General features: G+C 43.0%; 1 protein-coding gene across 1 annotated transcript in view; it reads left to right on the top strand.

Moving 5' to 3' along the window:
• Positions 1-274: 274 nt before the first annotated feature.
• The window catches only part of LOC127128812 (eukaryotic translation initiation factor 4 gamma-like), a 39,118-nt gene continuing 24,433 nt past the window's right edge, over positions 275-14,959 (top strand). Inside the window, exons 1-2 of the mRNA XM_051058180.1 lie at positions 275-756; positions 850-1,175. Of these exons, the coding sequence (XP_050914137.1) occupies positions 275-756; positions 850-1,175 (808 nt within the window). The remainder of the gene's footprint in view (positions 757-849; positions 1,176-14,959) is intronic.

Raw genomic sequence — 14,959 nt, 5'->3', positions numbered from 1 at the left:
GATGTGAGAGCCCTCTGAGAAGTCCAAGAAGGAGAAGAAGGCAAAGTTGGGAGAAACTTCTGGGTCAAGACCTCCAGTCCCTCTGGCTGACTCTCTAAGTAAGTTTATACCTCCTTCCCGCTCTGTAAAACTTAAGCCTATTGCTTCTTCTCTTCCCCCAAACCACTCCCATATAGACCTCATCTGAAACACCCCCTCAACCACCAGAACCTCTAATCCACCATCTCTCAAATTTAACCTTGCAACCACCACACTACTCATTTCTAAAGCAGAAATGCTGAGCGAAACTACCTCACCATCATCATCTTCACCTTCATCCCCACCATATTATGTCCTTTCCTCTGACACCGAACCCTCTGACCCCCAATCCCCTACTCTAGCTCAGCTTCAAGCTCGTGCTCTAGCCTCTCAACATCCATCACAACTTGAACCTGAACCAGAAGTCGCTTCTCCACCCCCTGAACAACAAAATCCAACTACATTTGAACAACCACAAACACCACCACCTGCACAACAACCTAATCCACCTCCTGAACAACCTATACCCTCACCATCTGAACCTCAACTAAATCCACAACATGAACAGACAACACCATCTCCCTCTGCTATTCCCCCACCACAAACCTTTGTTGCCATCATCACTCCTATTCTAAATACAAATGACACCAACCAAACTCCACCATCCTCCCCAGCCTCTAACTTTGAACCTGAAACTGCCTTCCCCTTCTTAGAAGAAGCAATGACGGTTTTTGCAGAGTCTTCAGTGGAGAAGATCAAGTCTCTGTCTATCAACTCTGGCATCAGTAATGATCCATCTACAATAAGGATCCACTGGAATAGAGTGATCAGATGGATGACCTCTGAAGCCTTCAAACTGAAAGGCCTCTCTGAACAAGTTCGTAACGACTTCATCCGAGATGATGGTATAAGGCTCCAAGCTCGCTTGGCCAGAGAGGCTGAGGAAAAGGCCAGGACGGAAGCAGAAGAGAAAGCTCGTCTGGAAGAAGAGCAGAGGATCAGAGAAGTTGAAGAAAAGGTTGATGCTGAAGCTGCGGCTGCTGATGCGGCTGAGGCAAAAGCAAAAGACGACGCTGAAGAAGCAGCACGCATTACTGAAGAGGAAGCTGCCAAGGCCAGGGCTGATGCTTTGACTCAGGGGGGGCAATCTAACTCTGGTTTTTCCTCTCTGGTCTTAAAAACTCTAGAGGAATTGCAAAAGGAACAACAAGTGGTACGAGCTATGTTGGATCACCAGGATTCCGTCAATACCAACATTCAGAACCTGTTGACTCAGGTGCTCCAAAGGATGCCTCTACCCCTAAACCCTTAGGCACTTAGGCTCTTTTGTTTGTTGCTTTTCCTTCTAATGTTTTTTAATGCTTTCTGATCTATGCTTTCTTTGCTGCCTATTTGTACCTGTTTTTCTCTGTTATATGAATATCTGTTTCTTGCTTATTTTTTCGAAGTCTTTTTGATTCTGACAAAAAGGGGGAGAACTAAAAACAGCTATGATGAAAACATATCTAAAACCTCTCAAGGAACTGCAAACATTAATAAATATTAATAACTTATGATGACTAAAGTTATGCAGGAAAATAGCTAAGGTACAAAACCAACTCCACACAAGGAAGGTCCGGTAAGAACTTCTGTTAAATCAGATGATCTAACTCAGGGGGAGTTCATTCCCTTTATCTGGTTTTGAGATATTACGTACTGTTTCTAAAGGAGAAATTGCGGTCCAAAACGCAGCGGAAATTAAAATTTTCTCCTTTAGAGATCCTTACGAATGGTCATGATCAGTGATAGAATATTTACCTCTTGTGACGATTGAAACCTTTGGTGCAGATCTCTTGTGACGATCAAAACCTTTGATGCAGATCCACAGAGCGATCACGAACGTTGAACGATGACAACGTCTCTACTCAGTCCACACGAACGGATTCCTTCAATCTTAGTGCTAGCTGGTACGAATGAAGGCTTTGAGTGAGAGAGAGAGAGAGAGAGAAAACGAAAATAATGCAACCGCCATTTATGCTTCTTCACAAGGGTTCTATTTATAGAACCACTTGTGTGGGCTTCAAGCTAAAAGCCCACTTAAGTGTATTTTGGCCCATATCTTATAATATGCCCAAAATCACTTAAGCCCATGGTACCTTACCATATTTCGTATTCTACTTAAGTACACAGTACCTTACGATGTTCTATAATTCACTTAAGGGCACCGTACCTTACGGTATTCCTTAGATACTCTATCTCTCATCAATCCGTCCTTTGTGTGTGACCCTGTAGGTTTTAGTGACGTTGGCAATTATATTAAATCACGCATTTAACATAATAAACAGTGAGCGGTATCTAGCAACACATCACTGCTACCCAAGACAGGAAAATGTCATGTGATCTGACAATTCCTTCTGTGATAAAACTTATGTGTATAATTACCTTTTTGCCCTTATGTCTATATTGAACACAAGGCATAGACCGTGTCATCCTTGTCCAGTTCAATATTGGGCCCATAGATATTTATCCTGTTATGCAGGTGTCGCAACCTGAAAAATACAGTGCGCAAAAAAAACAACCGGCGAAAGAAAAAAAGACAGAAGAGTCGCCTTCATCCCAAAGGAGGGAAAGGAAACGCTCGAAGTAAACCTGAAAAAGGAAAGGACAAGACGGGGTCTCGCAACCAAATCTTGGGTTCGGGAGTCGGTTATGCGAAGGGAAGGTATTAGCACCCCTACGCATCCATAGTACTCTACGGGATCCACTTGTGTAGTTCTTGTCTAAAGGGTGTGAGTTTATCTTGTGCTGTTTACCAAAAAAAAAGGGTTAAATAAAAATGACTCGCGCGGATGTCGCATCCACTGCATACGTATCTCATCTGAATATGAGAATCAGAGTCTTCGTAGCTCGGCTGACCTATGGGTTGGGGGATGTGTGCTCGCTAAGACATCCCGTCTTATGCCTACGTATCTCATCTGGCCTGAGAATCAGAGCAAAACGTAGTTCGGCTGACTACGGGGTTATGGAGTGGGTTTTGGACGAACGACGTTACTATGCAATCTACCGGATGCTCGACCTTTGGAGACTTACTCACCTGTAGTAGAAGGAGTTAACGTGTTGCTTTGGGTTTTAGGGTTTGAGGGTTACTCATGCAAAAGGGCAAAAAGGCAGTCCTTGACGAAGGAACTGCACTACCTGCAGGGATACGAACGCATACAAAACAAACATGTATAAAGTAAATGTGCCAACAAGGGGCTCAGAAGTAAATAAACAAAAGAAAACAAATGCCTCCTATCGAGGTCTTCCAGCTAAGAAAGCGATAAAATGCAGAAAAGAGGTAAAAGTACCACACGGATAAAGATCCGAAGTAACAGCAATTAAAGGAGTAAGAAACCCAGGGATCCTTCCAAGCTAACATCATCAAAGAAAGTGGGTCAGTACAGGTAATCGGAATGAACCTCCAGGGGTTATCCCACAAATAAAGTGGTAAACCACGCAAGTTATCCCTGCAAAAGTCATGTGAGCCCTCACAAAAACTCAACAAAAGGGTTAGTGAAACACCATAAGCATTTTTTTCATGGATAACAGTATGGTTTCAGAAACCTCAAACCCTGTGGCATACGCTTCAGAAATCATGTGATTAAACATTCAAGGCATATGTTTCACCCATTCATAATACATCACACATTTAAAACATTCAAATTGAAGGCGTAAAAATAATGGGAATAGGGCAAACCTGATTGGAGAGCTTGATTGAAATTGAGTTGCACCCGTGAGGCCCTTCAGGGTTTGGAGGTTGCTCTGAATTCTCTGTCAGGTTTCTCTTCAGGTTTTGTCCAGGGTTTTGTTCCAAGGAAACCTCAGAGTATTTTGCTTCTGTTTCTTTTTCTCAAGTGAAGCCTTGGTATTTATGGACTGAATTTCATGGTTTTGTGGGCTCAAATGAGAGAGACCCAAGTCCAAAAAAAATTATTATATTTTATTTATTTTTTTATTATTATTTTAATTTATTTATTTATTTTGTAAAAAAAAAATTCTTTTTTTCGGATCTAATTCTGATTGACATGATGAAATGCGATATAAAATGCTAAATGAATGCATGAATGAGGAGGGCAAATTTTGGGGTGTTACAGCTGCCCCTATTCAATCATCAGCTAAACCGAGTAGGATGAAAGCGAACAGCTTATCAGACAAACGGGGTGAGCTGTGATTGAATACCAAAGACAGACCGAAAATTTACGCTCCGAGAACACCACAAAACTGCGGAAATACACCGTGCTATTTATTTTTCTTCCGATCCTCTGCCTTAATCTGGAGTTTCGATCCTCTGGCTGAACCTATACTCAATTTAGTCCTCTGGTTGGATATTAATTTTGATCCTCGGGCTGGATACGATTTTGATCTTCTGGCTAGATCTTCTTCGATCTTCTGGCTAGATCTCCTTCGTTTCGATTCTCTGGCTGAATCTATTTCCTTTGATTCTCTGGCTGAATCTACTTCGATCTTCTGGCTAGATCTGAATTGTTGCGATTCTCTGGCTGAATCTATTTCCGGTCTTCGGGCTAGACCTGACTTCGATCTTCTGGCTAGATCCTCTTCGATCTTCTGGCTAGATCTCCTTTGTTTCGATTCTCTGGCTGAATCTACTTCGATCTTCTGGCTAGATCTGGATTGTTTTGATGATAAATTCCCATCATTAGGATCCCGCATCTGAGGCATGCGCTGGTTGACCCTCTTTTGAAATCTACACCCAACCTTCATATTAGATATGCAGCTTCGAGCATATTCCACTTTTGGGCTTCGTACATATTCTTCGGGCTAGAACATGTTGTAACGACTCCTCAATTAGACTTGGGCTTGCTGGGGAAATAAAGCTGGTAGGCGACTTCACTGGGGAATCTTCAAATTGAGCCTTAGGCTGGCTTACTGGAACACGATTCTCAGGCTGAATCTTCGAAATGACCCTCAGGCTGGATCACTGGAACACGATTCTCAGGCTGAATCTTTGAAATGACCCTCAGGCTGGATCACTGGAACACGATTCTCAGGCTGAATCTTCGAAATGGACCCTCAGGCTGGATCACTGGAACACGATTCTCAGGCTGAATCTTCAAAATGACCCTCAGGCTGGATCACTGGAAAACGATTCTCAGGCTGAATCTTCAAAATGACCCTCAGGCTGGATCACTGGAAACCGATTCTCAGGCTGAATCTTCAAAACGACCCTCAGGCTGGATCACTCACGCTTGATCCTTTGGCTGGATCTCATGACCTTGGTTGTAAAGTAATTCTTCAGTCTGCTTGGAAGAACCTGTTTATCAACTTATGTGTATGCTTGATATGATATGCATGCAAATGCAAATGTTATGCATGGTGTAAAAAGAAATCTGCTTGGGGAAGCAAACTCCGGTAGGGAACAGATCGCTGTATCAATCCTTGAATGCTCTGTGGGGAATGATCCGTCTGCCGGGACCAATGAGCCACCAAAAATAAATTGGCTGCTTGAAAAGTTGACCTTGCGGGGGGAGTATCAACTATGGAAACTTTGTTCGGCGAGGCTCTGTGAGGAGAGTTTGTGGGGAAAACACTTCCTGGGGAAATGTCGTAGGAAACGGCCTTTGCTGAGGATATGAACTTGCTAATCGCCCTCAAGCTGGGGATTAGAACAAATTTGTTAGAAATAATCTGCTGGGGATGAGATGAACACTGGGAACACCACCCTCTTGTCTGTTGGGTATGCAACCACTCCGTTGTTGCTAGGAAGATACAGTCTGACACCGTCAACTCCGTTGGGGATATATAGTCTGGATACTGTCAACTCTACTGGGGATAGACAGTCTGGATACTGTCAACTTTGTTGGGGAACATGCTCTGCTGAGGAGAGACTTTGTCAACCGCTTGGGGATGAGGATTCATGACTTGGCATCCGGTTCCTGTGACCTGCAACCAAAAATACACGTATGCCTCGGGGGAATTACTCGGTTTGAATTCACCGTTCGGGATTAAGCACATTCAAAGCAATTTTAAATGTTTTCCTGTGCAAATCATCTGCAAAAGCCACCATTATGTTCATATGCAATATGTTTTATCAAAAATTCGGACATTTTTGCAAACAAACTGATAAATGAAAAATAAATAGGCTCTTTAACTGAATTATTCGACTCTTAATGGGGAGAAAATTTATGCCAGGAATAGGCGAGGGTATCAGGAAGCTGATCCCTGAAAAGAGGTGATCGCTATAAAAAGAGAACTATCCTAATGACAACGGGGATACGGGGTTCCACTGAGTTTCGACTCTGCTATGACTCGTATGTCCTCAAGACGCTCTGCTCATCTTGCTTTCTGAAGTGGATGATTAGTCGATCTTTAACCTTCGAAGATTGCCAGATTGAATGAAACGGTGATATAACACTGATGAACTCAGATCACAGTCATTCGCTTATTCCCTAACTTTTGCCTGGATCGCCCCCTTTTCGGGTTTTCAATCCATCGAGATACCCATTTTTGCCTGAGCCGCCCTTTTGGGTTTTCGACTCACCGGGTGTACTCTTTTTTTTATATCCCTAATTTTTGCCCGAACCTCTTTATTCTCTTTTTTTTGGTTCGTCGGGATGCCCTTTTTTTGCCTGGACTATTCTTTTTATCGTCCAGCGGGTCTATTTTATGCGAAGTATTTTTTTTTAACTGCGTCTGAGTTAATAGGGGACGGGAATCCTTCGCCATCCATGGTTGTTAGCATCAAAACTCCGCCATAGAAAATCCTTTTAACCACGTACGGACCCTCATAGTTCGGTGTCCATTTGCCCCTGTGATCTGTGTTGGGAGGAAGAAATATTTTGAGTACCAATTCACCGACTTGATACCCCCGAGGGCGCACTTTCTGACTAAATGCTTTCTTCATTCGTCTCTGACCGAGATACGTCAATTCTGGGTACGTAGTTCCAGCATAGCACCATTTCCCGTTGGTTTGATTGATGACCAAAGCTGAATCTCCGTATACATCCAGGGTTTTAATCTGTATATTGACGGCTTCCTCAAGTCTTAGGATACAAGCTTCGTATTCGGCTTCATTGTTGGTGCAGGGAAAAGTTATTCTGGCACCAAATGACATATGAACCCCCTTCCGGTGTGATCAACATTATACCAACTCCGCGACCATTGACGTGGACCGCCCCATCAAACATCATAACCCATTTGGATTCAGGGTCAGGCCCCTCCTCCGGGAGTGGTTCCTCTCAATCTTTCGATTTGAGAAACATGATGTCCTCATCAGGAAAGTCAAACCTCATAGGTTGGTAATCATCAATCGGTTGCTCTGCAAGATAGTCTGACAAGACACTTCCCTTGATGGCTTTTTGTGAAGTGTATTGGATGTCATACTCTGTCAGTATCATTTGTCACCTAGTAACCTTTCCGGTAAGTGATGGCTTTTCAAAAATATACTTGACTGGATCCATTTTTGATATCAATAGAGTCGTGTGAGTCAACATATACTGTCTTAGTCGGCGAGCAGCCCATGCCAAAGCGCGGCAAGTTTCCTCGAGCAATGAGTATCTTTGTTCACAGTCGGTAAACTTTTGCTAAGGTAGTATATTGCATGCTCTTTTCGACCTGACTCGTCATGCTGACCGAGCACACAACCCATTGACCTTTCTAACACAGTCAAGTACATGATCAACGGTCTTTCCTCTCGGCCTGTAGACTGGCCCCGATCTTGATCTCTTTCTTGTCGTCTTCAGTACCAACGTTGATGGTCTCAATCACCTCCTGATAAGGTGTAATAGCTCGGTCCTCCTGTTTCAACAATCTGGCTAACCCTTCAGGCAATTCACAATCTTCCTCAACCCCTTCTTCAGCTTAATAGATAGGATTGTCGAAGTCATACTTGGCCATAGCAGTGTCGTTAGCAGTGAGATCCGAGTGGCCGGCTCTGCATGATGGAGGATCATGCTTTACCTTAGAATGAGAGATTTTTTTTTTGGAAAGAAAGAAAAAACGAAAAAAGAAACATTGCCATTTTTTTTTGTAAAAGTAGAAAAAACTGAAAGAAAGAGAACACAAAATTGTTTGCAAAAGCCGTCCTTTATTGATGATAAAAATAATTGCGAAACGTAACTAAATGGATGGCCCTACAAATGAGCCGTTACACCTTGGGCAAAGTGTAAGACTTTATTATGCATGTAATAAAGGAAAACAATAAAAATCACTCTTTCAGTAGAGTATCCCGGACGGTTTTTTCAGACGACCAATTGTCGAGCTTTTCTCCCGGGACACACGGGTGAATCCAGCTATCTAAGTCACAGTCGCTATCAGCCTTGTCTTCATCTGCAGCATTGACGATGTGGGGGGAAACCAAACCCCCGCTGGAGAGAGTACCGGTTTCATTCTTCTGAGATCCCGGAGCATACCCCAATCCAAACTTGTCTTCTTTGATGACTGGCTCCACAAATTTGCCCCAGCCTTGGGCATTACCAGCTTTAACCACTTCGACAGCTATGATGAAAACATATCTAAAACCTCTCAAGGAACTGCAAACATTAATAAATATTAATAACTTATGATGACTAAAGTTATGCAGGAAAATAGCTAAGGTACAAAACCAACTCCACACAAGGAAGGTCCGGTAAGAACTTCTGTTAAATCAGATGATCTAACTCAGGGGGAGTTCATTCCCTTTATCTGGTTTTGAGATATTACGTACTGTTTCTAAAGGAGAAATTGCGGTCCAAAACGCAGCGGAAATTAAAATTTTCTCCTTTAGAGATCCTTACGAATGGTCATGATCAGTGATAGAATATTTACCTCTTGTGACGATTGAAACCTTTGGTGCAGATCTCTTGTGACGATCAAAACCTTTGATGCAGATCCACAGAGCGATCACGAACGTTGAACGATGACAACGTCTCTACTCAGTCCACACGAACGGATTCCTTCAATCTTAGTGCTAGCTGGTACGAATGAAGGCTTTGAGTGAGAGAGAGAGAGAGAGAGAGAGAGAGAAAACGAAAATAATGCAACCGCCATTTATGCTTCTTCACAAGGGTTCTATTTATAGAACCACTTGTGTGGGCTTCAAGCTAAAAGCCCACTTAAGTGTATTTTGGCCCATATCTTATAATATGCCCAAAATCACTTAAGCCCATGGTACCTTACCATATTTCGTATTCTACTTAAGTACACAGTACCTTACGATGTTCTATAATTCACTTAAGGGCACCGTACCTTACGGTATTCCTTAGATACTCTATCTCTCATCAATCCGTCCTTTGTGTGTGACCCTGTAGGTTTTAGTGACGTTGGCAATTATATTAAATCACGCATTTAACATAATAAACAGTGAGCGGTATCTAGCAACACATCACTGCTACCCAAGACAGGAAAATGTCATGTGATCTGACAATTCCTTCTGTGATAAAACTTATGTGTATAATTACCTTTTTGCCCTTATGTCTATATTGAACACAAGGCATAGACCGTGTCATCCTTGTCCAGTTCAATATTGGGCCCATAGATATTTATCCTGTTATGCAGGTGTCGCAACCTGAAAAATACAGTGCGCAAAAAAAACAACCGGCGAAAGAAAAAAAGACAGAAGAGTCGCCACCGTGCGTTATTCATCCCAAAGGAGGGAAAGGAAACGCTCGAAGTAAACCTGAAAAAGGAAAGGACAAGACGGGGTCTCGCAACCAAATCTTGGGTTCGGGAGTCGGTTATGCGAAGGGAAGGTATTAGCACCCCTACGCATCCATAGTACTCTACGGGATCCACTTGTGTAGTTCTTGTCTAAAGGGTGTGAGTTTATCTTGTGCTGTTTACCAAAAAAAAAGGGTTAAATAAAAATGACTCGCGCGGATGTCGCATCCACTGCATACGTATCTCATCTGAATATGAGAATCAGAGTCTTCGTAGCTCGGCTGACCTATGGGTTGGGGGATGTGTGCTCGCTAAGACATCCCGTCTTATGCCTACGTATCTCATCTGGCCTGAGAATCAGAGCAAAACGTAGTTCGGCTGACTACGGGGTTATGGAGTGGGTTTTGGACGAACGACGTTACTATGCAATCTACCGGATGCTCGACCTTTGGAGACTTACTCACCTGTAGTAGAAGGAGTTAACGTGTTGCTTTGGGTTTTAGGGTTTGAGGGTTACTCATGCAAAAGGGCAAAAAGGCAGTCCTTGACGAAGGAACTGCACTACCTGCAGGGATACGAACGCATACAAAACAAACATGTATAAAGTAAATGTGCCAACAAGGGGCTCAGAAGTAAATAAACAAAAGAAAACAAATGCCTCCTATCGAGGTCTTCCAGCTAAGAAAGCGATAAAATGCAGAAAAGAGGTAAAAGTACCACACGGATAAAGATCCGAAGTAACAGCAATTAAAGGAGTAAGAAACCCAGGGATCCTTCCAAGCTAACATCATCAAAGAAAGTGGGTCAGTACAGGTAATCGGAATGAACCTCCAGGGGTTATCCCACAAATAAAGTGGTAAACCACGCAAGTTATCCCTGCAAAAGTCATGTGAGCCCTCACAAAAACTCAACAAAAGGGTTAGTGAAACACCATAAGCATTTTTTTCATGGATAACAGTATGGTTTCAGAAACCTCAAACCCTGTGGCATACGCTTCAGAAATCATGTGATTAAACATTCAAGGCATATGTTTCACCCATTCATAATACATCACACATTTAAAACATTCAAATTGAAGGCGTAAAAATAATGGGAATAGGGCAAACCTGATTGGAGAGCTTGATTGAAATTGAGTTGCACCCGTGAGGCCCTTCAGGGTTTGGAGGTTGCTCTGAATTCTCTGTCAGGTTTCTCTTCAGGTTTTGTCCAGGGTTTTGTTCCAAGGAAACCTCAGAGTATTTTGCTTCTGTTTCTTTTTCTCAAGTGAAGCCTTGGTATTTATGGACTGAATTTCATGGTTTTGTGGGCTCAAATGAGAGAGACCCAAGTCCAAAAAAAATTATTATATTTTATTTATTTTTTTATTATTATTTTAATTTATTTATTTATTTTGTAAAAAAAAAATTCTTTTTTTCGGATCTAATTCTGATTGACATGATGAAATGCGATATAAAATGCTAAATGAATGCATGAATGAGGAGGGCAAATTTTGGGGTGTTACAGCTGCCCCTATTCAATCATCAGCTAAACCGAGTAGGATGAAAGCGAACAGCTTATCAGACAAACGGGGTGAGCTGTGATTGAATACCAAAGACAGACCGAAAATTTACGCTCCGAGAACACCACAAAACTGCGGAAATACACCGTGCTATTTATTTTTCTTCCGATCCTCTGCCTTAATCTGGAGTTTCGATCCTCTGGCTGAACCTATACTCAATTTAGTCCTCTGGTTGGATATTAATTTTGATCCTCGGGCTGGATACGATTTTGATCTTCTGGCTAGATCTTCTTCGATCTTCTGGCTAGATCTCCTTCGTTTCGATTCTCTGGCTGAATCTATTTCCTTTGATTCTCTGGCTGAATCTACTTCGATCTTCTGGCTAGATCTGAATTGTTGCGATTCTCTGGCTGAATCTATTTCCGGTCTTCGGGCTAGACCTGACTTCGATCTTCTGGCTAGATCCTCTTCGATCTTCTGGCTAGATCTCCTTTGTTTCGATTCTCTGGCTGAATCTACTTCGATCTTCTGGCTAGATCTGGATTGTTTTGATGATAAATTCCCATCATTAGGATCCCGCATCTGAGGCATGCGCTGGTTGACCCTCTTTTGAAATCTACACCCAACCTTCATATTAGATATGCAGCTTCGAGCATATTCCACTTTTGGGCTTCGTACATATTCTTCGGGCTAGAACATGTTGTAACGACTCCTCAATTAGACTTGGGCTTGCTGGGGAAATAAAGCTGGTAGGCGACTTCACTGGGGAATCTTCAAATTGAGCCTTAGGCTGGCTTACTGGAACACGATTCTCAGGCTGAATCTTCGAAATGACCCTCAGGCTGGATCACTGGAACACGATTCTCAGGCTGAATCTTTGAAATGACCCTCAGGCTGGATCACTGGAACACGATTCTCAGGCTGAATCTTCGAAATGGACCCTCAGGCTGGATCACTGGAACACGATTCTCAGGCTGAATCTTCAAAATGACCCTCAGGCTGGATCACTGGAAAACGATTCTCAGGCTGAATCTTCAAAATGACCCTCAGGCTGGATCATTGGAAACCGATTCTCAGGCTGAATCTTCAAAACGACCCTCAGGCTGGATCACTCACGCTTGATCCTTTGGCTGGATCTCATGACCTTGGTTGTAAAGTAATTCTTCAGTCTGCTTGGAAGAACCTGTTTATCAGCTTATGTGTATGCTTGATATGATATGCATGCAAATGCAAATGTTATGCATGGTGTAAAAAGAAATCTGCTTGGGGAAGCAAACTCCGGTAGGGAACAGATCGCTGTATCAATCCTTGAATGCTCTGTGGGGAATGATCCGTCTGCCGGGACCAATGAGCCACCAAAAATAAATTGGCTGCTTGAAAAGTTGACCTTGCGGGGGGAGTATCAACTATGGAAACTTTGTTCGGCGAGGCTCTGTGAGGAGAGTTTGTGGGGAAAACACTTCCTGGGGAAATGTCGTAGGAAACGGCCTTTGCTGAGGATATGAACTTGCTAATCTCCCTCAAGCTGGGGATTAGAACAAATCTGTTAGAAATAATCTGCTGGGGATGAGATGAACACTGGGAACACCACCCTCTTGTCCGTTGGGTATGCAACCACTCCGTTGTTGCTAGGAAGATACAGTCTGACACCGTCAACTCCGTTGGGGATATATAGTCTGGATACTGTCAACTCTACTGGGGATAGACAGTCTGGATACTGTCAACTTTGTTGGGGAACATGCTCTGCTGAGGAGAGACTTTGTCAACCGCTTGGGGATGAGGATTCATGACTTGGCATCCGGTTCCTGTGACCTGCAACCAAAAATACACGTATGCCTCGGGGGAATTACTCAGTTTGAATTCACCGTTCGGGATTAAGCACATTCAAAGCAATTTTAAATGTTTTCCTGTGCAAATCATCTGCAAAAGCCACCATTATGTTCATATGCAATATGTTTTATCAAAAATTCGGACATTTTTGCAAACAAACTGATAAATGAAAAATAAATAGGCTCTTTAACTGAATTATTCGACTCTTAATGGGGAGAAAATTTATGCCAGGAATAGGCGAGGGTATCAGGAAGCTGATCCCTGAAAAGAGGTGATCGCTATAAAAAGAGAACTATCCTAATGACAACGGGGATACGGGGTTCCACTGAGTTTCGACTCTTCTATGACTCGTATGTCCTCAAGACGCTCTGCTCATCTTGCTTTCTGAAGTGGATGATTAGTCGATCTTTAACCTTCGAAGATTGCCGGATTGAATGAAACGGTGATATAACACTGATGAACTCAGATCACAGCCATTCGCTTATTCCCTAACTTTTGCCTGGATCGCCCCCTTTTCGGGTTTTCAATCCATCGAGATACCCATTTTTGCCTGAGCCGCCCTTTTGGGTTTTCGACTCACCGGGTGTACTCTTTTTTTTATATCCCTAATTTTTGCCCGAACCTCTTTATTCTCTTTTTTTTGGTTCGTCGGGATGCCCTTTTTTTGCCTGGAGTATTCTTTTTATCGTCCAGCGGGTCTATTTTATGCGAAGTATTTTTTTTTAACTGCGTCTGAGTTAATAGGGGACGGGAATCCTTCGCCATCCATGGTTGTTAGCATCAAAACTCCGCCATAGAAAATCCTTTTAACCACGTACGGACCCTCATAGTTCGGTGTCCATTTGCCCCTGTGATCTGTGTTGGGAGGAAGAAATATTTTGAGTACCAATTCACCGACTTGATACCCCCGAGGGCGCACTTTCTGACTAAATGCTTTCTTCATTCGTCTCTGACCGAGATACGTCAATTCTGGGTACGTAGTTCCAGCATAGCACCATTTCCCGTTGGTTTGATTGATGACCAAAGCTGAATCTCCGTATACATCCAGGGTTTTAATCTATATATTGACGGCTTCCTCAAGTCTTAGGATACAAGCTTCGTATTCGGCTTCATTGTTGGTGCAGGGAAAAGTTATTCTGGCACCAAATGGCATATGAACCCCCTTCCGGTGTGATCAACATTATACCAACTCCGCGACCATTGACGTGGACCGCCCCATAAAACATCATAACCCATTTGGATTCAGGGTCAGGCCCCTCCTCCGGGAGTGGTTCCTCTCAATCTTTCGATTTGAGAAACATGATGTCCTCATCAGGAAAGTCAAACCTCATAGGTTGGTAATCATCAATCGGTTGCTCTGCAAGATAGTCTGACAAGACACTTCCCTTGATGGCTTTTTGTGAAGTGTATTGGATGTCATACTCTGTCAGTATCATTTGTCACCTAGTAACCTTTCCGGTAAGTGATGGCTTTTCAAAAATATACTTGACTGGATCCATTTTTGATATCAATAGAGTCATGTGAGTCAACATATACTGTCTTAGTCGGCGAGCAGCCCATGCCAAAGCGCGGCAAGTTTCCTCGAGCAATGAGTATTTTTGTTCACAGTCGGTAAACTTTTGCTAAGGTAGTATATTGCATGCTCTTTTCGACCTGACTCGTCATGCTGACCGAGCACACAACCCATTGACCTTTCTAACACAGTCAAGTACATGATCAACGGTCTTTCCTCTCGGCCTGTAGACTGGCCCCGATCTTGATCTCTTTCTTGTCGTCTTCAGTACCAACGTTGATGGTCTCAATCACCTCCTGATAAGGTGTAATAGCTCGGTCCTCCTGTTTCAACAATCTGGCTAACCCTTCAGGCAATTCACAATCTTCCTCAACCCCTTCTTCAGCTTAATAGATAGGATTGTCGAAGTCATACTTGGCCATAGCAGTGTCGTTAGCAGTGAGATCCGAGTGGCCGGCTCTGCATGATGGAGGATCATGCTTTACCTT

This window comes from Lathyrus oleraceus, chromosome 3 (genome assembly GCF_024323335.1).
Source record: "Lathyrus oleraceus cultivar Zhongwan6 chromosome 3, CAAS_Psat_ZW6_1.0, whole genome shotgun sequence".
Lineage (NCBI taxonomy): Eukaryota > Viridiplantae > Streptophyta > Magnoliopsida > Fabales > Fabaceae > Lathyrus > Lathyrus oleraceus.
The sequence above is the reverse complement of the archived record's forward strand: the minus strand, read 5'-3'. Positions and strand labels throughout refer to the sequence as shown.